This window comes from Gallus gallus, chromosome 1 (assembly GCF_016699485.2).
Source record: "Gallus gallus isolate bGalGal1 chromosome 1, bGalGal1.mat.broiler.GRCg7b, whole genome shotgun sequence".
NCBI classification, from domain to species: Eukaryota; Metazoa; Chordata; class Aves; order Galliformes; family Phasianidae; genus Gallus; species Gallus gallus.
The window spans coordinates 99,722,831-99,747,860 of record NC_052532.1 but is presented as its reverse complement, the minus strand read 5'-3'; the positions used below and the strand labels follow the sequence as shown (position 1 = coordinate 99,747,860).

Below are 25,030 nucleotides of genomic sequence, written 5' to 3'. Positions count from 1 at the left end.
AAAATTCTGTTTCTTTTATGGTGATTATTCTTGTCAAACACTTTTGAGTTTATAATAGATTTGTAGTTTTAAAATATAGAATATGAGTGGAATATTTAATAGTCTTTTTTATGTATTAAACCGAATTCAGGAATGTCCAAGATTCTCAGAAAATGAACAACTTCATTCTTTGCAATTATTGATGAAAATTATCTTGAAAGATTTCTCTCTGGCTCTGCAATGGAGTGCAGTAACAAAAGGCCATTGCAAAAGTACAGTTAGCAATTTCAGTGAAAGGGTGTCTAGAGAAATGCAGAAGTCTGAACAGCATCTATTAATAATAGCCTGCGATGATGAAAAGCAGCCATGTAGCCCATGAGTATAAGGAAAAGGAGACTGGAGCCTAAGCTCAGGACCTGTTTCACTTTGCAGACTCTCATCTCAGTTATTATATGTCTAGGCTAACATTTTTTGATTACCTACCTCACAACATTACTAGAGTACTGAGAGTGATCAATCATATGAAAGCCAGGAAGTAATATACTGCCCTTGGCAGAGAAAGGGCCTGTCAAATTAAATTTGTGGACTTGATCTGACCAGTTCAGGGAGCTTCTCCCTGAAACACAAGGATAACAGGATTAAGCCCTCCTAATACACCCTGTATACCACATGAATAAACAAAAATGGACAGAGATATGTTGGGAAGCAGTAAAAGTAATGCCTATAAAAGATGTCTTCTGTCTCATTAGGAGAACAGCTGAGGCTTCTCTGAGGGCTCCAGGAAAAGGAAAAAGTGTAATTATTTGCTACTCTGCCAGTCTCTACCCACAGCTGCCTCCTCCCTGCAATGTGGAAGCACAAGGAACATCATCGGGTTCTTCCTGATGGCTTCCAGCAACCTTCCTGGTCATTCCTGAGCTAACAAGTATTTACTATGCCTAGACAGTGGAGAGCAACTTAAGAGCTTTTGTCTTTATCTCTCTGTCCTGTTTCAGGTTATTCAATATCTCTTAGAAGGTAAGAAGAAACAAGAAAAGAAAACAAAGAATAGAAAGTAAATGTTGAGAAGAGCAAAATGTAGTCATTATTTTTATTAAAACAGTATGTTGTAGGTTTTTAATATTACTGCAGGTGCTAAAAAACCATTTTTAGGTCAGCATTTGTCTTGCTAGCCACTTGTTAGTTCACACTGTTTTTCACACTTCACACTTCGGTGCCAGGCACTTTTCTTCTTCTTAGACTAATTTTACTCCTCTTACACTAATAATGGCATCAAGTAAGGAATTCTATTTCACACTGTTTGTTACTACTTCATTTACTATCTTGCACTACCTTTCCCTTTCTTTGTTCATTGTATCTTTTATTTTTTCCAATCCTTTCCTGTATTCCTCACACCTGTTGGTTTCCATTTGGTGACTACATGTGGAATTAAGTGTGTTGACACCTGAAATTCATCCCAGGAGTATAGCCAAATTTACATTCTGCTATAACTGAAAGCTAAGCTAGTGGATGTTATATTTTTAAATATCTCCGTTAAATATCTTTGATAATGATTTCTTCTTTCCCTCTACTATTTCCAAATATTTTATAAATACTGACTTTGGAAAGATATCCATACTATTTTCTCTGTCCATTAGGTAAAAAAAAAAAAAATAGTTGTAAATGTTAGTACATTAGTGAAGACAGGGAATATGCATATTCAATTCTACACAAAAAGTAATTCTATGCCTGCTCCAAAACTTTAGCCTATCCTGATTAGAAGATTACATAGAATAGTAAATCTCCTTCATAAACCTACTTTCTCCATGTATTTAAGATCATACATGGTCTGGTTTACTCCTGAAGACCATGATGATAGCAAAATGGAACATGCTAGCAAGTTTCTATCCCATCTTATTCTTGAGTCCTGTAATTGTTAGTGAAATTCATTCTACATGGCCTTTATTAACATAGTATGACTGAACCTGACAGAAACAAAGCCTGATTTTTATGTTGTGTTTGCTGCAGTCATAGTCAGAAAGAATATTACACTTATCAAATGAACAGGCAAGGAGCACTGATTTATTATTTGATGTCATCATTTCCTAGAGGAGAACTACAGTCAATAAATTTCCATTTAATTTTCAATACGATTGATTATTCACAGTTTGAATAGCCATTATAGGTATGATTTCATTTCTGATGTTAATGAAAAGCTATACCTAATTTCTGGTTATCAGCCTCAAATTGATGAGCTTGTCCTTTACTTCTTCAGCTAATCATGTATTGTACTGATTATAGCATTATTTGAAAGCTCTATTATGCTTTCTTAAAAACTGAAGGAAAACCATCCTCAGATGGAATCTTTGCATCATGCTCAATGAGATGCAGCAAAGGTTTCAACAGTGCTTCAGTATCTTTAGAAATGCAATAATGAAATCTACATGAATTAACATTTACAGTCTTGTGGAAGCTTAAAAATATAATTTTTGTTAACTAACTGATTTTTAAACTGAGCATGCATAAAATGAAATAGCAACACCAAGAAAATAAAGCTAGTACAAATATTTTGAAAAAATATATCATAATGAAGGAGTTTTGTCTTAGATGAATGGACTTGATAGCTGACAGGATACAGAATATCCACTTAGCTCTGAGTAATTAATATGTATGGTAAGGAACCAGGGAGCTCATAAAAGTAGAGAAAGCAATATCAACCATATCCCTTCTTGATATCATTAACATGATATCAGATTGTTTCTGACATTCCAGAGATGTTTTCCTCATTTAAAATAGAAGTAGAAAGGAAATACTAAGAAAAGATACACTTTCATTAAAAATGTAAAAAGTAAAATGGAAACAGTTGAATTAATCAGATACTACTGCAGGTTTTTAATTAGGCTGATTGATTTAGACTAGTTTGGATTAGTTGCACTGTCTTTATTGTAAAATTAAATTGTCTATAATATTGTAGTACTTTGAGATTAATTAATCACAGGAATTTGAAAAGGGAGTGGGATGGTAATGTGTTTTACTTTATCTTTCCATTCTTGTTTACAAGGTATTTTCTAGGTAATAGTTGTAAACTAATACTTAAGGTCACTATCACTTTGACAGTGCTTCCATTTTTCAAATGGCATTTTGACAAATGTTCTTCATTATATTTTTACAGCTGCGATTTGTGATGGAAAATTCATGCTGACCGATTCCTCTGGGTCTTTTCACTCTATGAATTATCCAAAACCGTATAATGCAAATATTGTTTGCCAGTGGATTATACGGTAAGTTTTTTTTGATGATTTTCTACCTAACATTTGTTCAATTATGAGGTGATATTGTTTCCTGTACATCAACCCTCTGTCGTTTGTTTGCATTCTCAAATACCACAGCATGGAAAATATGAAATAGCATTTTCTCCTTTGTATTCACACAGTTTTTCTTTAAAGACTTGCAGACCCATAACCAACACTAATAATGACAGTTGTTATGTATGATTTTGATAAATATGGCATTCTGCATGTATGTACAGGAATGTATGTGTAAGCTCACAATAAATCATGCAACTCAAAATAATTGCAATACATATATTATAGTATATAGTAGCCTTTAGTTACTAACTTTATAAGACATCATTATTTTTAAAAAGTGGAGTTTTCAAGAATTCCCATCATTTAGGGGTACAAAGTTCAATCGGAAATTATTTGTATTTGAGGTCCTAATTCATTTAGGAATATTTTAAAAGTTTACATATATCACTGAATAGTACCATAATGGCACAAAATCTCCCAGCAAAGGAGGTTGAATTTGTTTAATCAAGCATAAAGCTACTTGACTTTGACACTCTAGGTTCTCTTTATAGCCCAGGAAGAACAAAAAGGTAGCTCTAGTATGTGATAAATCTCATCCTGAGGTACACACCTAAAATAAGACAGGTGATTAGAAGTTTGAAGCTTCTAAAATCCACAGAATGATTGCCAGTTCAGAAGTTACTGAATTGAGAGGCAGTGTTTATGGTGATGGCTTTATAATAACAACCATTCTTTGATTCTGAGAAGTATTAGTTTGGTAAAAGAGTTTCAAAAGGGATTAAGAAAATACTTTGAAAATTGAACAAGATTTGAAACTCTGCCTTCCAAAGGCTCCTTTGACAGCGCTAGTCTTTGAGTTCGTTTCATACGTACATTTTCATCTTTACACTTCTGGAAAAAGTCATCGTTTTTCTTGTTTGATACAGTCGTTCCTTCCATTCACCAATACTTACACCAGAGAGATTTTAATATATAGTGTGTCGTAAGAAAAGCACAAGATTGTGTAGATTTTACAGTTTCACCCCTCTAATATTTCCATGAATGAAGAAGTATTTTCTTCTCTTTTCAGAAGTAAGAGCAATATGTTCAATATTTCCCCAAAAAACGAACTCCCCTTTAACTTTCAACAAAATATTTTAATCTTTTAAAAACATGGTTAGTTGTTTACCAGTGGATAAACATTAAAAAAAAAAAAAGCAGAAATTTCATACTTCTCTACTAAGCAGCATTGATAAGTGCCAGCAGGCTGCTGTTCAAAAAAAAAAACCAACCAACCAACCAAAAAACTTTATTGCTCTCTCAATTCCAGAAAACAACAAATGATGAAAATGGTGATATAAGAAGCAGATTGTGATAGTATGATAACACTGCTTTAGAATTTGTACTACCATAAATATACCTATTTAAATGTATGTTACTAAATGAATATAATTTCAATAAAAACGAAATACAGTAATTTTTACATTTGTGTTAAAATAAATGTTTTTAGACTTACCGGGTGATTATTAGATTTGATAATATATTCTTAAACAATGTTTTTGAGGTCCTCAAATCTTCATGTAAGCTTAAAGAGGCGTTTTAAAAAAAGGCCTCTTCTGATAAAAGAGGATTTACAAGAAGGATTTACGTCTGTCTCTTTTGAAAGATTTTGATGTCTTGCTGTTCATAATGATACCATCACACTACTTTTCTGACTTAGAGAATTCTGCCTGAGTAGCTAGATGTTATTTATCAGTAATGTATTCAAAAGTTATTTAGAATTAATGAACCACAGAGAAAAAAATGACTGTCCAACTGAATATCATATTCTCCATTATTAAAAGATTCAGTTCCTAAAATGCGCTTGACTCCAGTGAGTTGAGGAATACCTCTACTTTTACAAAAGGTCAATGTCCTATTGCATCTGCAATTCCACAAACTAGGAATTAGTCAAATAGCTAATGTTAATTAATAATCTTGATTGACGTTATTTCAATTGGTTTCTGAACTGAATGTTATTCAAGCACACAATTAATTTGTTATTTTTTTTTTCAATTATAATTCTTTCTGGTTTACGTTTCTGTTTTCATCTTAGAGTGCCTCAAGGGTTATCCATTAAGGTGAACTTCACTTCTTTTGATACAGAACAGTTTATGGACAATTTAAATATTTTTGAAGGTGTAGGACAAAACAAGACTTTAAGAGGTAAAGTTATTTTTCAGCTAATATTACTTTCTCGTTAATTGAATTCATGTAGTAAAAGATTTTAAACTGAAAAAAAAAAATGCATGTGTATATTTCAATGGAAGAATGAATCTGTGTAGAGTTTTCCTTCTAAAGTTGATTTCAGTATACTTAACCATTCTTATGCAATGGACAGAATACTTGCCTAACATGTAAGAAACCACAATTTTTAAAGGTCTTATCTGAGCAATGTAAATGCCTTGACCAGTGCCACGATCCTTTAATGTCATCCATAGTGACATTAAAATAAGTCATTTAAACTGAAGCTCTGCAAATTAATGTATGTGGCATTACTGACTCAGATCTGGAGATAGTGAAGATACCGAAGATAGGTAACTAATTTCACTCTGTACTCTATTTCGGAAAACTAGGTTTCTGCCCATTTTTTAGTAGACTCAGTCTATCCAGATGAATTCTATCACAGACGGAATACATGTACTTGAAGATAGATATCTAGATTCAAAATCTTTCTAAGTCAGAAAGATCTTAATTATGTATTCATCTTTTTGGAAGCAGGGAGAGAATGGGAATGTGAAGTAGTGAAAGACATGGAATACAGAATAGAGAAACTCTACTCCTTCAGTACTGCTCTGAATATAAATCCACTTTGGGATTTAAATTTCTGTGAGAGAGATTGTTTCAGTAATACTATTTGCAGCAACCATTAACTTGCACATTTTGAAAGACTGCTGTGAGAGTGACTGGTAATAGTGCAATGATGTAAAGACAATCTTAAAGATCGTCCCTCAGTTGGTTTTGTAAAACATTGCAGTTAAAGGGTACATCTCCAGTAGACTCTACATTTAAATAAATAAAATAATTTTACATTAATTTCGATATTTCCTTTCAAATGTCTGTAAGCATATATACTAATTATTAAACTGTGAGAGAAAGTATATATAACAAATATATATATTCAGTATTGTTATTACAGAGTTTCAGAGTCCGTATCTGTACATCTTGAGAAAATCTGCAGCATAATAAGCATGTATTTGAAGATTTTAGATTTGAATATATGGGTATTATATAACAAAGTATAATCATGCTGCAATATAAAAGATGATTTTCCACTAGCTGATGATATCCATATTGGCAGATATGTGAGACGGGAAAACAGAATTATCTGGCAGCCAAATGACTAAATGGCTTCAGGATTTTGAAGGTCTAGTAGTCAGGATCACAAGAGAGAGTATTCTTTAAAATTCAAAAGAGCTTTTATAATAACAGTGCTGGGGATTTCATTATATATTTCATTATACATTTCATTATATATATGGGATTGATTTCTTTCTGACTAATTTACTCTTTGTTCTCAGCTTCTCTCTCAGGATATAATCCTGAGACAGTTCACATTTTTTCTCATGAGGTTACAGCCAGGTTTACGTCTGATTATTCTGAAAACTGCAATGGTTTTAATGCAACATACACTGCTTTCAATGCAAGTGAACTAAAAAGTAAGTGTTCTTTTTTATTGTTATTGTTGTTGTGGTAGTCTGCAATGCTTGATGAGACCATATTTTCAGTTTTATAAAATGGAAATGGAAAGAGAAGCAGTATTTTCTAGCCTCAATCCTTCACCTTGGACCACACTGACAAATTTCACCTTTTTTTACAGATCATACCATTGACTTCAGAATGACTGTCTACAGTCATACAGGCCTGGATCTAGCAATAGGGAGTTGACTTACAATGTTTGTGCTGTTAAAATAAAAGAATAGAACTATGGCTATATTTCCTTGAGATACCTTTCAGTAAGTTTGTTCACTAGCAAACACAGTGTGATCACTGCTACTAATAATTACTTTGTTATCTCTAGGCAATACCTGTTTCTCATGCCCTATCTCACTGCCACAAATAGCAGTTCCAAGTGGTAAAACAACCATTAAGGAATATACTGCTTCAGTGAATACATATTGAAAAAAATATCCAGATGCAATAAGTCTTCAGTGACAAAATGCAGCAATACAACTCATGCTCTTATGTACCTTAGTAGCTGTTAAAAAAACTTAGATGCATATTTTGCAAGAAAATATTGTTTCAGCTGCTAAATTTTGAGCAGAAATGAACAGGAAATGTGACTAGAAAGGGGTATGCTGCAGAAGAAACATCCAAAGTGTCAGTAAATTCTTGTCGTGTGGGCTGATTTGGAATTCAAGGCACCATGAAAAGACACAGAGCAAATTGTGGGAAGAAAAGTGATGTCTCAGCAAATCTGTACGATCAAAGAAGGAGCAGAGAACAAAGAAAGAAGCATTCCTGGTGCATGAAGCATGGCTGGTGTCTCTGATAGGAAGCCCTTTCAGCTGGAGCAACCTGAACCATAGCTAAGAGGAGGGTTAGTCCTTAGGGTCAGCTATGCAGGTCTCCTTTTTTGTTCACTTGTTCCACCACTTATTGGCAAAGGGTCAGGAAAGAAGATTGATAAAGGAGTGCAACCTTCAGGCCACCTTCAGCGACAATGAATTGTTGACAATAAAAAATACACATTTCAGTGAGTAACAATGTTTCGTAAAAGAGAGACACCACAGGCTCCAATTTTCAAATGCATTTGAAAATTCACACTTCGTCATTTACTCTTATGCAAATCTGAGAAAATATTTAATATATTTGTCATTTTATTTACTAGAGGTTCTTATTAACAGATTCTGAGAGAGTCAATTGCACTTTCGAAGACGGCTTTTGTTACTGGATACGAGATTTAGATGATGATTTAGACTGGGAAAGATATCAGGGCCCTACCTTTCCCTTTATGAGTGGTCCTGATTTTGATCATACATTTGGCAATATGTCAGGTAAGGTCACATACAAATTGCCTTCAGATTAAAGGAAAAGCTTATCTTAGCTTATGTTATGTAAGTCTGAGCTGTTTTCTTTAGAGAGGTAGCAATTTTATTCTGCCATAAAAATGATTCAGAGATATCAGACAAAAAGGTTTATGCAACTCAATTTCATCTTGTATAAGTATACCAAAACTAAAACTAGAAATAATTGAAATATATGAAGTGATTAAAGTATGAGGTATTGAGAGTTTTTAACACTGTTCAAAGTCCAAGGAAAATATTTCAATTATACAATAGCATTTTAGGTAAAAAAAAATAAAAAATAAAAATCCTTCTTTACCTTAAAGGAAATATTTTTTTATTATTATTATTTTTAACCACAACTACTTCTTTTTCATCCCTGTCTACATCATGACAGTCACAGAATAATTTTTATTTAAAAAGGTTGACCTTTTTTAAGCTTACCTGTGTGATATATAGGGCTTCTGTGTTCCTAGTTACAATAATACACCAGAAGCACTATTTTTCAACACACATATGTACAACAAACTCCAGGAACATCTATAACAAAATAACTTTATCAGAGTTCACATCATTTGTGTGTGTGTGTATGTACTTGAATCTTCTAGCTAATCTGGAGGTATAAATAACAATGTGGTATAATGTACATTAATTATGCTTATTTTTAAATTCTATGTAATGTTTGCATATGCAGGTTTTAGCTACGTAGGCAGATAGACAGAATAAAATCTGAAATTACAGCCAAGATTTCAATAAGGCAGAAGTCTTATTTTAGGACTTTATCTCTGTTTACTTTTTTACTTTTATGTGATAAAACACAACGCTTCTGTAGCCTTGGCCTCATATTATATTTCTATATCTGCAGCAGGAAGTTCAAATTCTCAGCTACAAAGAATAAATTCAGAAAGGCTAAAAAAAGAATAATCTCCAAATAATATACCTTTCTTTGTTTATGATGTTTCCTCACACTACACAATATTCACATAGTCATTCCCTTACTCCTCAACACACACCTCATATCTCACATTATTATGTAGATAGAAACTATGGCATGTTGAGAAATTCTTCTGAAAAGCCACAATGCCAAACAGGGTGGCATCTTTATAAACTAAGAAGAAATCACTCAAATTAATAACTGACTTTACTGAAGAAAATGCAGATCTCCCATGGATTTTGGAAGGGTTAGCTTCTCATTTCATATCTTTCCAGTTCCGAGGACTGTCCAACAAGTTTAAAAGCTCGTTTTAATGTTGTTGACTGTTCACTTCTACTGCTACTATTTCAATCCATTAGAAATATTTGTGCTTGATTTTATTAATACTATTTTTAAACAGACAGAAAAAAGAACAACCTCCTTACTCTCATTTGAAAAAAAAAGGAAAGTTCTGTATTGTCTAAAATGTGCTCATTATATTGCAGGATTCTATATTTCAACACCCACAGGACTTGGAGTTGAAGAAGGAAGAGTTCGAATTCAGAGTTTGCCTTTGATCTCTTCAGATCCATCTTGCCTAAGTTTTTGGTAGTGCTATGTAATCTCTATATATTACAAACAGATCCGAAACATATACTTAATTTAAGAATAAAACTAAATAATTATTTTCATATATATTAGTTCAAGTCAGTGTATTAGCCTACATCTCTTTAGACTTCCATGACCAATCTTAACTTCTAAAACTTTTACTCCATTATAGGTTTGCATCTTGCAATTAGCTTTGATGTATTCTCTTTTTCACCCTGTACACAGCATTTATTTCTACACAGAAATATTAAGAACCCCTCAAATGTTTTTGTCACAAAGCTTAACTAAGTATCCACAGAAAATGTGGCAAAATACCAAGTAAAACTTTCAGTTTTAATCATGAAAAATGAAACACTAATTGTTAAAAAGTTAGATATTACTCCACAAATTTTCATTTTGCTCTAAAAATAGAAAACTTTGTTTTTACCCCTCTAGGTATTACATGTACAGTCCTAACATTTACCGTTTATGTGTTAGTATAAGAAGTGAATATGGTCTGGAAAAGATAATTTTACAGAAAGAAGGAAACTATGGAAAAAGCTGGATATATGGACAAGTAACTTTAAACGAAACATCTGATTTTAAGGTTTGTTAAACATTTAGACTTTCATTTATTTATTTTTGTTTAATTGATGCCAATTTTTTTCCAAATGAACCCAGTGATTCACAGCTCCAAATTTATTTTATAGGTATTTTTAATGGCTTAAAAAGCACTATCAGAAAGATGCATTCACTGCCTGAGGAAATGAATAGGTCTGTGACCTGGCTGCATCACATTTCTAGCAAATGTGCATTCTGGGACCTCAAAAACAGAGTTATAACACTTTACATATATATACAGTATACCTACACCATATACATTAAAGACATCAAAATGTCTTTTGCACAAATGCCTTGGCAGCAGGATTTCTTTAAATACATATATAGTAAAACACAGTAATGAACAAGAGATAAATTGCAATTTTTCATGTAGATAAGTTGTTATATCATAAGGTTTGGACTGGTAAGTGATACAGAATGTTGTGTATCAAAAATTACATTAATTTATATGTAAGTTATTGAATAGTTTCATATTATGTTCATCACTTATATGAAGTTTCTGCATTCCTTAGAATGATCCATTCTGTTTGCATAGTAGGCATTTGTGTTGCTGGGAATCCTGTCTCATCTCTGATACCCATCTCTGAGTGTAGTACCAGCTCAGATTATAATGGAAATGAGCATTCAAGAAAGAAGACTGAAATGTCTTGGATAGAAAGATAAAATGTGTTTCATTAAGTTAATATATATATATATATATGCATCTTTCTAATGAATTTCAGGTTATATTTGATGCCTTTACAAGGATTGCTCCAAGTGAGATTGCCTTAGATGATATTAGCCTGACAGAGGGAAAGTGTAATGAAAGCAATTATGTAGAGCCAACTGCATTTCCAATTGCCACTACTACTGCTTCAGTTCCCAGTAAGTAAACACTAAACTACTCATGATTATCAATTCTTACTCCTGTATTTGTGTTTCAGTGACTCAAAATTTATAATAAACTCCCTTCAGCTTTACAAACAGTTTAAAAAATTATCTATATAACTGTTTAATACCCAAAATTTAAGTACTTATCTGGAACAAGGCTCACAGTGAATGAGATCTTCCAATATGCATGTGACCATGTTGTTATTCATTCTAGATATCATTACATTAAGAAGGAAAAAGAGAGCAGTATTTGGTTTGTAAAAAATCTTAGTAGGAAAACAGAAATGACAGAGTTAGTAGTTCTAATTACAGGGAAAAAAAAACAACAAAGGACTTTGTCTGCCTGATCTAACAAGTGGTTTCAATATTTGCATAAATTACGAATGTACCAAAACCAAATTCTGACATTATCAGTCTTCAAAGAATCATAGAATCATAGAATCACAAGGTTGGAAAGTACCTACAAGATGATCTAGTCCAACCATCCTCCTATCACCATTACTAGTGCTAAGCTACTAAACCATATCTTGTAGCACATCATATAGACCCCTCTTGAACACGGTCTTGCTTTGCTCAATCTTCTCCCAGTGATGAATAGCTGCTGGCTCTAGTAACAGTGGATGGAGCTTTTTCCTTGCTACAAGGAGTGTCATTTCAACTCACCCAACTGTCTCCTTGGCCTCCCTTCTGAATCTCAGAAGCTGGAGGAGAGTTGATTTTCCTGGTGCATCTTCTCCACATTAACTGGAAGTTAATGAAATAGGAGGAATTTTGTTTCTACATATATTAATCCAGACGTACGTTTCACAGAGCCAGTTATAAAAATCTTACTGAGGAAAAGTATGTAAAAATACCTATAGGCATCATTTTAAATCTGGAAAATGCACGTAAAATAATGAAGAATAATTCCATATGATGTAAGCAGCTCCACATACATTCAAAAACTGATGCAGATACATTCAAAATACATTCAAAAATGGATACACATATGAAAAGAGGTTGTGGCAAAATAAAAATATTTGATGAGGTTTTGTAAAATAATGTGGAAGAGACATGAACTTTTGGGGGGAAAATAGAGACTTCTAGACTTATTCTCAGAAGGCTTGAAATCATTGAATCAGAAAATATGTTCCAGAACTGCCTCCTGTTATATCTACTGTCCCTTACAAGGCGCAGCTAGTTGCTCCCTTCAAAGCATACAGCTATTAGAAGTCTAAAATTAAAATGATAGAAAAAGGCTATTTGCACTATATTCATATTGATGCGCTATGTAGTAATATTGTGATCCTATCAAATCTACCACTTCTAAATTTATTGCATCAGAACAGGAAAGGAAACCAATTCTTCCAAATGTAAGAGCAAAATAAAATTTTAGAACACTGTCATGAAAAAGGGGAGTAAAGTCCAACAAGATGTCACTGTTAGCAAAGTAAAATGTTATTGACAATAGTAATTTCAGACAGGTAAGCCAGGTAAGTTTTGGAGTTTGACTGTAATTTTCATTAAACTGTTGGGAGGTGCTGATGTATGTAATCTCCAGCACTCTTCCAGGTTGTGTGGATAAATACACTTGTAAGTTAACTTCAATCAAATGATTAATGATAGAAAGTATCTATAGTAAGCTGTAGCTGAGTGTTGCTGTCAAAATGCCATAGAAACAGTTTTCAAACTATGGATCTCAACCCAAAGTATAGCGTAAGGCCTGAATATTTATGCATGAAGTGTTCACGTGGTATATAACTAACTCCATATAAAATGAATAAGAGGATCCATACTGTTCTTCAATATGGTGTAAAAGTGCCACCTAAGCAGTTCCTGAGGAAAAACTAACTTGGTTGCATTCTGACTTTGTTGAGGCATTCTATGTATATGCTGCCTGTAACCTGCTGAAAAATGTCAATATTATGAATCATCTTCAAGGAAGCATGACATTTTTTTGATGGATGTAGTGCAACTTTACTAACACTGATGATTTCACTACAAATGTCACATCCATAAACAAGAGATGAAAGAATTTGCATTGAGCCGATTTCCTTTGCTAGACTTAGAGCTTCAGTGAGAAACACTGGCATAATTCACAGTGCCAGAAAAGCTTATTGAAAAGCCAATTTTATTTGCCATGGTGTGTGGTAGGATAGCTGGATTTCCTTTTGTCATTTACAGAAGACTGTCAGCTTACACTTTCATCGAAAGCAAGGATTGCTTTAATCTTTGCATTAATTTATAACCTGTCTTCTAATACAAACCATAGTGTGTAAATTACAGAGTAGATTCCACACTTTTAATGTTTATGTCAATATAAATTAATGTTTTGGCAAAAGCACAGAGGATTCCTTTTCTTTTCTTTTCTTTTCTTTTCTTTTCTTTTCTTTTCTTTTCTTTTCTTTTTTCTTTTCTTTTCTTTTCTTTTCTTTTCTTTCCTTTCCTTTCCTTTCCTTTCCTTTCCTTTCCTTTCCTTTCCTTTCCTTTCCTTTCCTTTCCTTTCCTTTCCTTTCCTTTCCTTTCCTTTCCTTTCCTTTCCTTTCCTTTCCTTTCCTTTCCTTTCCTTTCCTTTCCTTTCCTTTCCTTTCCTTTCCTTTCCTTTCCTTTCCTTTCCTTTCCTTTCCTTTCCTTTCCTTTCCTTTCCTTCTCTTTCTAGAAAAGTCATATATAATTTTCTACAGTGTTGAGAAAATCCTTCATTATGCTAGCTGAAAGAAGTAAGATTATTGGTGTTGATTGCTGTTCGGTTCTCTAATGAGCATCTGGCATATTATCCAGTATAATTCCATATAAATTCATGTTTATTTTAAAACAATTTTTCCATGAGTAAAATCAACTGCTTCCATTGTTTTTCCATACAAGATAAAAGATTATTATTGACATGTCTTGCGTTCACTCAACGCTAGATCAGATTTCATCATGAATTGCCAAAGGTCAGCTATTAAGAAAGTTTGTTTTACACTGCTTATGTCATCAGATGGTACTGGCTATGCAGAGTACTCGACTCTTTATGCAGCTTCACAGTAGTTGTGTGTCTTTTTGTATGAGCATTAATATTTCATAACAAAAGCCAATTTACCTTTTTTGTTGTTAAAGGTACTTACAGAAATTAGCTGTCATTTTGGCCCATACAACTGAAACGTAACACACTTATTAGTGAGTTGCTTTCCTTTCAGAGTTCAATTTATCTTTCCAGAATTCTAATTAAAGTTTTGTAGGATGGCTCTTGTGAGAAAGTTCAAATCTTTCTTGTATTTAGTGATGCTTCCTCTGAGTGAGATTCAATTGTCAAACTTAATAAGGCTTGTAGATTATGAGGTCCTTATGCTAGTGCCTCACAGTATGTAATTCTGACAGACACACCAAGACACATGATATGTAAGTCTTAATGAAAGCAATGTTTAGCCAAATTCTGTGTTAACAAAATAACATTTAATTAAAGGAATAATAATAAATTAATAAAGAAAAAACATTAGAATTCTTCTGTCTTTACTTCTATTTCTGAAAGGGACAGAGGAAGTGTTTGTTCCTGAAACAGATAATTGAGAGCAACTAAAGTAGGCAAATATGATGGTGCAGCTGAAGTGAACATAAATAACATTTCCCAATTTAAAGTAAAATTTTGAGATACGAATTTGATGCATTTTGGATGTAAACCAATTTTATTTACTATATCTTGAAAGAGAATATTGAGTGTATAAAATGCAGTGAATTATCTGTGTTTGTGTGAGAGTGTATGTATATGTATATCTGGAATACCTGCTTTTAAATAAGTGTTGCTTTTACATATAATTGTTTATACGGACAAAGATCTTTTTTATTGGAGCAGTTGTTTCAAGGAGAAAACAGATAGCTATTTTTACCATTTAAAGAGTTCTAATTAAAAACTTTTATGCTTCTGATGAACTCAAAATGACAGTATATCTTTTTGAAGTACTTAAATATTATATTATTTGCTCAGTCTTTCAGCTGAGTATGTATCTAAAAACATTGCCTAATAGAAAAATTATGAGTCTTGTTGTAGTCAATCTTTTGATGTTCTGTTACAAAATATGTACAAGCTTTTATATATTATGCTATGCTATATTGTATATTTTGTATATTATGCTTATGTATATTATCATCATAGTTATCAAAGCAGATGAGGCAGATACTGTAAGCGCTTTTATCACCTTTTTTACTGTTGTATCTCTACATAGCTATTAAGACATATTTTCAGGCCAAACATAGAAAATATCATCCAGTTCAATGTAGACTTATATTGGAAATAGCTCTAAAAAAGAAAAGTATTGACCCTTTCACAACTCTCTCATACAGTATATAAATACTGGGTGTGCCAGTTATTGTTGTCTGGATCACTAATGACACATGAAATCATCTCTTCATAGAAGTACTTGCACAGCATTCTGACTGCTCTCCATTCTGAGAGTATATTTGGACAAGTCTTAGTACCTGTGCAAAGCATACTAGTATTTCTCTAGGTTCTCTCCTTTTAAATCTTGCATTAAGCTCCACAGATTTATATTCTATAATTATTCTGGAAAGTTATATTCCATCTATCCTTATTAAGTTCCTCAAAGTTCAAAAATTTTTTTCAAATCTCTATTACCACTTTTCTGGGAAAAGTGAGGAAAATGGGGAAAATATTAGAGATGCTAATATACACGGTTGTTTTAAAATAAAAATTTAACTTGAAAGTTTCATGTTTAACTGATGAATTAAACAGTAGTAGATGCAGTAATAACAATAATCAATACAATTTACAAGATTATGGAATCAGAAAATGTACTACTCTTTCTTACCTAAGATGAACTGTGAAAAGGTAAAGACTCAAGCAGTTTTTTTTAGAATTATTTGAAGGCTTTTTCAGATAAAATTTTGCTGTCAAGAATTTTTTTGATAAATTCTAATTTTTTCAATGACAGATCCATATGGTCTTCCTACAAAGTATTTATTCTAACTGACAAAATAGGCTTTATACTTTAGTATCTCTGTTAATACTCCAAAAAGTTTAATCAAATAAGCAAGGCATATGTGCTTATTCATATATTAAGGGGGAGGAGGGAGCTTCCTGTCTTACATACTTGTTTTCTAGCTTTTAAATTAATTGACTGTTAAATTATAAACTTTTCAGCCAATTTTCTGTCGTGTACAGTTTGCAGACCAGTAATCACCATATGAAGGAAATTATGTTATTCCACTGCCTACATGGGGAATAACTTTTCATAACACCTTCAGGAATGCAGATGTACACCTTGCCACTAGCACTTCACTCACCTATAGCTGTAGGTAACAAAATGACATTAATTATATGGGTCAGCAAGTCTGACTTAGAAATTGCAACTGATAAGGACAATGAATTTCTTACACATCTTCCTTCTCCAATGCTCCTTACTGGGATGGTGACTTCTTACAATTCATTGTTCAAGCTTTATAACAATAGCAGTGTAGCTGGGTCCTTACAATGGTAATATTAAATATCTTGTTCATAAAGTTACTTTTTCCGAATTGTCTTTGAAGACAACTGATCGCAACAGTAAGGTAATGGATTTTTTTAAAATGTTCTCTTTTTCAGCTGACTGTGGAGGTCCAGTTGAACTCTGGGAGCCAAACAGTACATTCAGCTCTGAAAATTTTCCAAACAATTATCCTAATCAAGCCTCTTGTAAGTTATGCTTCTCCAAGTCTTCAGGAAAAGTTTAGTTGTATAATGGTTCTAAATGCTCTTTCCTACTGTTAAGCCAAAAAGACTTTGGCTAAATACAATGGGCTCTTTTAACTAAAGTCTATGTATATGGCACTTAGCAGAAGTTAAGGAATCTTGTGCCAGTTGATTAAAAAATGATTATAATGGGCATAACCATTATGTTTCAGACTGGCTGGTTGCATCACATCTTTCATGTCAAATATTTTTATGTCAATACAACAGACAAAGTGCTGAAAGTTTGCATTTTAACATTTCACATCAATGTATTTGCCAGGTTAGTAACCTGGTCATCATTTCTATCAAATAGTCAACCTTTTTATGGTGAAAGGATGTAAGTATGATTACTTCTCTGTGGAATTTTTTTTAACATATTGGTGAAAAGACAGCATTATTCTACTAATGTTACCTGATATAGATTAAGCTTGAGTTGGACAAAATGAGAAGAAAATCAGACTTACAGTGTTTCAAGGTGACACACCATGTTCAGTTGATGGATGAAGCAAGGAAGAGAACTTTGCTGTTTCTTCTTAATTAAATTTCAATTATTTATTACTTCACCTTTAACTGTAGAATTGTGTTGTGATGCTAATCACAAAAAATGTTATTCTGTGTTTCTGTCCCATCTGAGATATGGCTCTCATTTCCAGATATTAATTTCACAAGTTCCCAGATGAGATTGTAGTGAGAAAATATTTTTCCTTCTATGAAGTGAGAAAAGTGTTTTATGTTGTTTATTTTTAACTTTGCAAGATGTCCATAGTATCCTCACTTACACAGAATAAATATAGTAAAGGAGGATTAAACAGAAGCAAATACTTCTTCTTTAACTAACCTGTTTTCTGTTAAAAGAATAGAACTGAGGCAGTTTTCTGTGAACAATGATAGAAAATATTTTACTATCAAATAGCATAAGGATTAAATGACAAACCTATTTGTCATGTTTTCACATTTACAAAATAATTACCCTTTTTACATCAGAGAAAACTGCAGTTGCAATTAATGGTAATAAAGGCATGTATGTATGTCTTAGAAGCTTAAATTTAATTTTCAAAGGTATTTTAGAGAACCAGAGTCAATTAAATTTTAGGTCTTGACAGGATAAGTTGCTTTTAAAGTTAGTTCTACATCTCTTGGGTGATTCTGAATATTGCTGCTGAGATTTTTTTTTCCTTTAACGTGAAAATTACACAGTAAACTCTAAAAAGCAATAAGGTGACTTTTGTGTTTGTGTGTTACTATTTTCTAGGTATATGGTACTTAAATGCCGAAAAAGGAAAAAAACATTCAACTTCACTTTCAGGTTTTTGATCTGGAAAATATTTATGATGTAGTTGAAGTCAGGGACGGCAGAGGACAAGATTCCTTACTTTTGGGCAAGTAATGCTTATGTGTAATAAAATGAATGCAGTCAGGCTACTCAAGCAAACTGATGGACCTGATGTAAAGGAAATTAATTCTCTCTTCTTCATTTCTTTATAGTTATGTGTCTCAGAAACTAGAAGAACTTGAGATAACATACCATATATGACACTGCATTTCCAGAATGTTCAGCATGTGATACATCCAAAAGAAAATAACTTCTCAGTAAATAAGACTGCTCATGCTTGTGGACAAGCATAGTCGTGTCTTGGTCAAACCTTATTTTCTCTACTGATGTATCAAATTAGGGGTTGTGCTTTGGTCATTGCAATCTTATTGCATTTAGTATTAAGAAATAACTGCATTCATGCAGTAGCAGTATTTGCATTGAATCCTAAAACATTTTAAAACAGATAAGATCAAAATAACATAAATGTCTTCATGTTCTCCTGAACAGCTGTCTATACAGGAAATGACCCACTGCCTGATGTCTTCTCTACAACAAATCAAATGACAGTAACTCTTTCTACGGACAAGTTTTCAACAAGTAAGGGATTTCTTGCAAACTTTACTACTGGGTACCATCTAGGTAAGTGTATGATCTCCTGTCCTTAAGAGCTTATGCCAGAGTTGAAATACAATTGAAGTGCAGTATAGAAGGTATCTCTCTGTCCTTAATAAAAATAGCAAAAAGTTAAAAAGACTAACAGTTATCCATCTGCACTTCATGTTTTCTAGAATAAAAAGTGACACTTTTGTTACTTTACAAAATGACCTATTGATCAGTATCTGTACCATCTCTAATTCTCTTCATGGAAAAATTGACTCATTATTTTGGCTGATAAATCTTTTAAATATTAAGGGGGCAAATATTAATGATTATTTATAAAAGCTCTGTTATTCAATCACTTTGTCACACATTCTATGATGTCATCAATGTGTGACAGCTGGTCTTCTGAGTTACAAGTGCATACTGCTAGCTCATGGCCAGCTTTTCATCAAGGACCCCCATGCAGGTCTATTCTCAATGAGTTGAGCACTCAATGAGTGCTCTGCAGGTCTATTCTCAATGAGTTGTTCTTCCAGTCTGTACACACATCTGAGATTGCCCCAACCAAGAGCAATATTGAATCCCATTAGGTTTACGCATGCCCACTTCTGAAGCTTCTCCAAGTCCCTTCGATCCCTTCCTTCTGCTATATCAACTACACTACTTTGCTTGGTGTCTTCTGCAAACTTGCCAGCAGTGCACCTAATATGTGAAGGGTCTTGGAAAAGGTACTTTTATATATTTGGACAGCAGTGTTTCTGGTCCTACTCAGACCCCTTATTAAATGGTTCTGTTTTTCTTGATTGCAATTAGACCTGTCATTTGCAAAATTTTGTGTCTCTTCAAAAACATGCAGAACTGTGCCAAATACAAAAGTATATGGAACAGCAGTGTGCTTACTAGGACAAATCCTTATACTATCTCTAGAACAAATTTTATTGAAACTAACTAAAGGTTTTGTGTTACTTCTGTGGAAGTCTGACAACAGAAATAAGAGAATGGAAAAGCAGTGTGTTCAGAGACGGCTGCAGTACCATTCACATGCATGAAGAGAAAGAAAACAAGAATCTATACTTTTTCTTTTTCTTTAAATATAAAGACAAGTATCTTCTGGCATGTTAACGAGCTGCAACTCTTTTACAGATAAACAGTAACAGATATTAATTTTATTAATATCTGAAAAAGTCATCATCATTGATTATTGTTGCGAAATCATCTCCCCTTGTACAAGACTGAGATGCAGGTTTATATGGGCATAAGCCCATTTTACTGCTTCTTTTTCTTCCTTCGCTATCACATTTATTAAGCCCAACAATGCTAAGACTTCTTTCAGCTGGTTCAGCAAAAATGAACCTTTGCCGAAATTTTGTTGTAAAATAAGAATTAAGCTTAGTGAGGCAGAGTTCTCAAAGTGGCCATTGCCAGTTCTGTTTAAATATATTAAAAGGTTTTCATTTCCAAAAGAATTATGCTTATTCATGATCTCTGCAGCCAAAGGACACATACTAATTTCATTAGCCTACAAGTCCAAGGATAAAAGCATTGCCATTAAGTGAATTTTAGAAGGAAAGAAGATTTTTCTTCACATTTTATTTTTGCATGAAATATTGAGATTTTAATAAGGAAACATAATTTGACAATAAGCACTTTTTTATAATATAAAATATGATTTTTTAAAAAGGCAGTTTTGAAAATCTTGTTCTCATCTAGCCATGCAAAATGATTTCTATGGAAAATCCGGCATCAGTTGTGCTAAGTTAATGTGTTTAGAAACCATATTCTTTTGTATCCATGTTACGCAACAGTCCATTCTGACTGTCGAATGAATAATTTTATATGGATGTTAAAAATTCAGAAGCTGATGAATTGTCTTGTCTTAAATAAGACTTCCACATAATAAATTGCACTATTAAAAATGCACCTTGGACACAGAAATAACTATAGCTTTATATTTACTCTATATGTGATATATATTCACTTCCATTTATCTAAAAATAGTCTTTATTCTGAAAAAGAGATAAAATGAAAGGGGAAGCAAGGTAATAGAGAATAAAGAATTAAAGTAGAAAGGCATTAGGAAAAAGTCCTGTGTATAATCCAACCAATTTTATTTTCTGGTAAACTGGATGATCTGCATTAAACATCAACCTAACTTAGTAATTACAATTTCTTTTTCCTTTCCTGTTCTTTAGGAGCTTGTGCACCTGAAGAATATCAGTGTCAGAGTGGACACTGCATACCATTGGATAACCTTTGTGATAAGGTACCTCAATGTGAAGATGGCTCTGATGAAGCAAAGTGCAGTGAGTTTCCCTTCATACATAGAAAAAGGATGCATTTATATTTAGTAGGTGTTACCTAGGCAAACAGGCACAATAACACAGCTTGTGTAAACTACTGCAACTGCATGCAAGACATGCAAATTTTCACATCAGTATGTGTTGGCTTTGTCAGGGATAGAAAAGCAAAATCATATTTCTGAGCCAATGTATGTAATCTGGTGGAAATTTCTGGTAAAGGTACAAAGTTACTCTATGCTTAAGCCTGTGACTGCTTATAATGACCTCAAAATACAATGAAAACTCATTACATGCAGTCCCCTGTATCCCTTTCATATTTCCAAATTTTATCACATTTTCCTGCAATTAATTTGAGATTAATAGCAGTATAAATGCTGTAGTGTGGGGTAAGGATTAAATATTCTTGATGGAAACTCTCAAATACTTCTGTGAGTGAGAAGTCAAACTGCAGCACGCAGCATCCTCCAGACTGCTTGGACTTCATATCATTCAGGCACTGCCACAGGGTGAGGGTATGGCACAGCTACAAAAGTGGTATCTGTTGCTCACTGTGAATGTGCAGATTCCTACAACAGGAGAAGCAATAGCTACTGTTGCTTAATCTTCTAATAAAATGGTCGTCTCCAAAATTTACATTTACAACATATGGCTTCATTTCACATAACACAGAAATAATATTCCCTAAACAACAACTTAAATGTAAAACTGATGTTAAAATCATGTTGGGCCTAGAGCAGAAACCAAATTACTGTTCCTGACAAAGTGCTTTTCTGACAATGTATTATGGAACACTAATGGGAAAGTTAAAAGCAGGCTTTTAAGCTCAATACATCATCATCTGCCTTTGTTTTAAGGAGGACTTCTGTGCTTCAGATTTGTCCTTAGGTGTATGCTGACAGTTCTTACTGATTTCAACATATTTTATATGCATACGTATATGTATGAAAGCCCAAATTCAGTCTTCACATTAATGCTTCAGCTATTTTGTTGCAATAATATCCTGCATTTTAAAGTGAACAAAATAAAATTTATTTCAGCTTCTTCTTAAGCAAAGAGGACCTGGAAAGTTTTTTACCAGACATTGCTGAAGAAGATCTGGAGAAATTACCATCACCTACATTAACATTTTGTACATTTTCCCAAAGATTTATTTTGCCATAGATTGTCTATTCCTTCTTAACAAATTACCTCCCATTAAAGGGTTGGCAGAATTGTTTCCAAAAACCCGTTTAGTCCAAAAGTTGGCTGAATCAATCTAATCTTTAAAATAAAATGTAATTTTAATTAGATGCCATCACATTGAGTCTTCTCAGTGTCCAAAATACTTGCTCCTTTTCCTGAACCAATTTCAATTTCTTATCATACCTACCATTTTAAACTAAATAAACTGGCATTTTCAAATACTCCCAACTTCTGAAACTCTCCGTGGACAGCAAAGGAAAGACATAGCATATGCCTTCATTTGGGCAGTTCTAAAGTATATGAACTTTTGAATTAAATACTTTTTGAGGGCTCAGTAAGTCTCATTGCTTAACAGAAGTGTATTTGGAGATGAATGTGGAAGTGATGGGAGAAAGGAAGAGGAATTATAGTTAAAATAGGAGAGAGGAAAGGTGTCAAAAATAAGTTGGAGAAATCTCACACTGCACGCACTTCTGAGATTTTTAATAGTGCTCCAAAATTTAGTGTGATTGAGGTTTACCATTAATCTACTCCTATATATCACTTCATTCATGTGCTCTGGGTTTCAAAGAGGCATTCCTAAATATTTATTTATTTATCTGTTTGTTTATTTATGGGTAAGCTTTAATTATTGTGGGAAAAGCAATGGAAAATAGTTTTCTGGAGAGCTAATTCTATTTTTAAAACATCAGTAAGCAGTAAATTACAAATATCTCGCATTTTTTTTCCTTCATGCTGGCAATAACTGTTCCATAGACACTGACCTTCTACTCCAAATTCCTCAGTCACCATGCCAATAGCATAAAATTTTTCACCACATTATTGATGATTTTATAAATTTTTCTTCTGAATACTCTCTTTTGGAAAAACTTTTGACGGAAATATTGTTTTTCAGAGAGCTTTATTGCTATTGTCTTAACATAAGCTCCAATGAAAACGAAAGTTCTCATAGCAACTGAAACTGGAAAATCCTATTTTTCAGTTAGCTCTGGTTTTAAACTTTATTTCCAGTCACTGTTACTGACCACTGTATAGATAAAACCTCACACAGCAGTTGGAAATTACACAGTGCTGGCTAAGAATAAACATTGTTTAGAGTGTATGGAAAATGTACTATTTGTTTTCTTTTCATGAGATGCTTGCAAAATACAAGCTATGAAACTGCCCTGTGGCAGAAATATAGAAGAAGATAACGTTTCCTCCCTATAGGAACGCAACAACCTGGACATGCTGGGTTTATTACTGCTGTAGTGCATCTTAACAATATTATTTTTTTTTTGTTCTTTGCTGGCAGTAATAAATCTGTGTATACTGAGTTGTTTTTTTGGTGCGGGTGGTTTTGCTTTGCATTTTAATAACCTGTCTAAAATGCTTCTGTCCATTTTGGTCTACAGTGAGATTGCTTAATGGCTCTGCAAGCACTGAAGGACTGGTACAGGTCAGGATTGGGAAGGCATGGCACCTGGCATGTGCAGATGATTGGAATGAAAAGATTTCAGACAGTGTTTGCCAGCAGCTGGGATTGGGGTGAGTGAAAATATTAAATGCTCTTGTATCTTGTTTGAAGCTTTGCTGAGTTTGTGAATTTATGTTTTTTCCATCATTTTAGTGGTGTTGTTACCACCTATAAAAACTGAAACAAATATACTTTTCTGTAGTAAATGAAGCTCCAAATCGGTGAACAAATGTGTACGTGTCACAATGCTTATTTTTACATCATTCATCACTGTATTGCTAACTCTGAATACAGCAGAGTAAGTATGAAAGCACATATTGGAGACTCACGTGGAAGCGTTGGTCTTTTATCACTGTGTCATCATTTATGTCTTCATTTTTGTGCACAGCACAAAATTAAATCTGGAGAAAACAGGAGCCTTGGCTACTTTACTGTCATGCTGATGTTCATTTCAAGTAAATTTAAGATAACCACTTGAGTACAGGGCTCCCAAAACATTTCATACCTATCATTAAACATGAGTTTTGGGGTAGGAAGCTATTTCTCTTGAGGTGTGTTTGGGGCTGGAGGAAGGAGGGAAGCATATGATTGAAAAAGCATATTTGTCTTCAGTTGCTACTGTTCAGCAGAATTTCCAGGGAAGAGACGAGGAGAGTTTAGTGCAGTAGTGTTATATTTTTACAAAAATTTATGGCCCGAATTCTGGCCCCACTTACACTGCATGAAATTTCACTGCCATCCAATGAATAATAAATGTCTTTCCTACAGTGCTGAGGTTTTTAGGGAATGTAATTTACTCAAGTAATAATCAAATGAAATTCTTAGCTTGCAGTTTATTATGTTGCTTTCTAACAAAAGCAAGATGCCTGCAAATGCCTGTCTCATAAATTAACTGTAGAAATGACAAAGTAAGAAGGGTTAGGAAAAAGACAGAATGCTATTTGAAAGCATTTTTAATCATCCAATGAATAGGTACTGTTTTATTCTTATATCCTTTGGTTAAGTACTGCTTTTATATACATATCAGATGCACAAATCCTCATTGTAATATAGGTATGTAGTTATCTTTTTTATGCATGTATATAAGGACATAGAAATATGACTAAATGTTCTTTGAGTCGGATACCTCAACCATTTACAATGGCCATTAGCTTTCTTCCTTTCCCTGTTTCTCCCTGCCTGCCGTTGCCTCTTTTTCCTCTATAACTTTTG

The 25,030-nt window shown here is 33.3% G+C and overlaps 1 protein-coding gene across 1 annotated transcript in view; it reads left to right on the top strand.

The window, feature by feature from the left end:
• TMPRSS15 (transmembrane protease, serine 15) overlaps window positions 1-25,030 on the top strand; it is a 56,378-nt gene that overhangs the window by 14,655 nt on the left and 16,693 nt on the right. Inside the window, 13 exon segments of the mRNA XM_015298902.4 lie at window positions 3,131-3,239; window positions 5,341-5,450; window positions 6,806-6,943; window positions 8,132-8,281; window positions 9,710-9,812; window positions 10,248-10,398; window positions 11,135-11,276; window positions 16,840-16,929; window positions 18,218-18,246; window positions 18,248-18,344; window positions 18,788-18,919; window positions 21,073-21,183; window positions 23,757-23,889. Coding sequence (XP_015154388.2) covers window positions 3,131-3,239; window positions 5,341-5,450; window positions 6,806-6,943; window positions 8,132-8,281; window positions 9,710-9,812; window positions 10,248-10,398; window positions 11,135-11,276; window positions 16,840-16,929; window positions 18,218-18,246; window positions 18,248-18,344; window positions 18,788-18,919; window positions 21,073-21,183; window positions 23,757-23,889 — 1,495 coding nt within the window.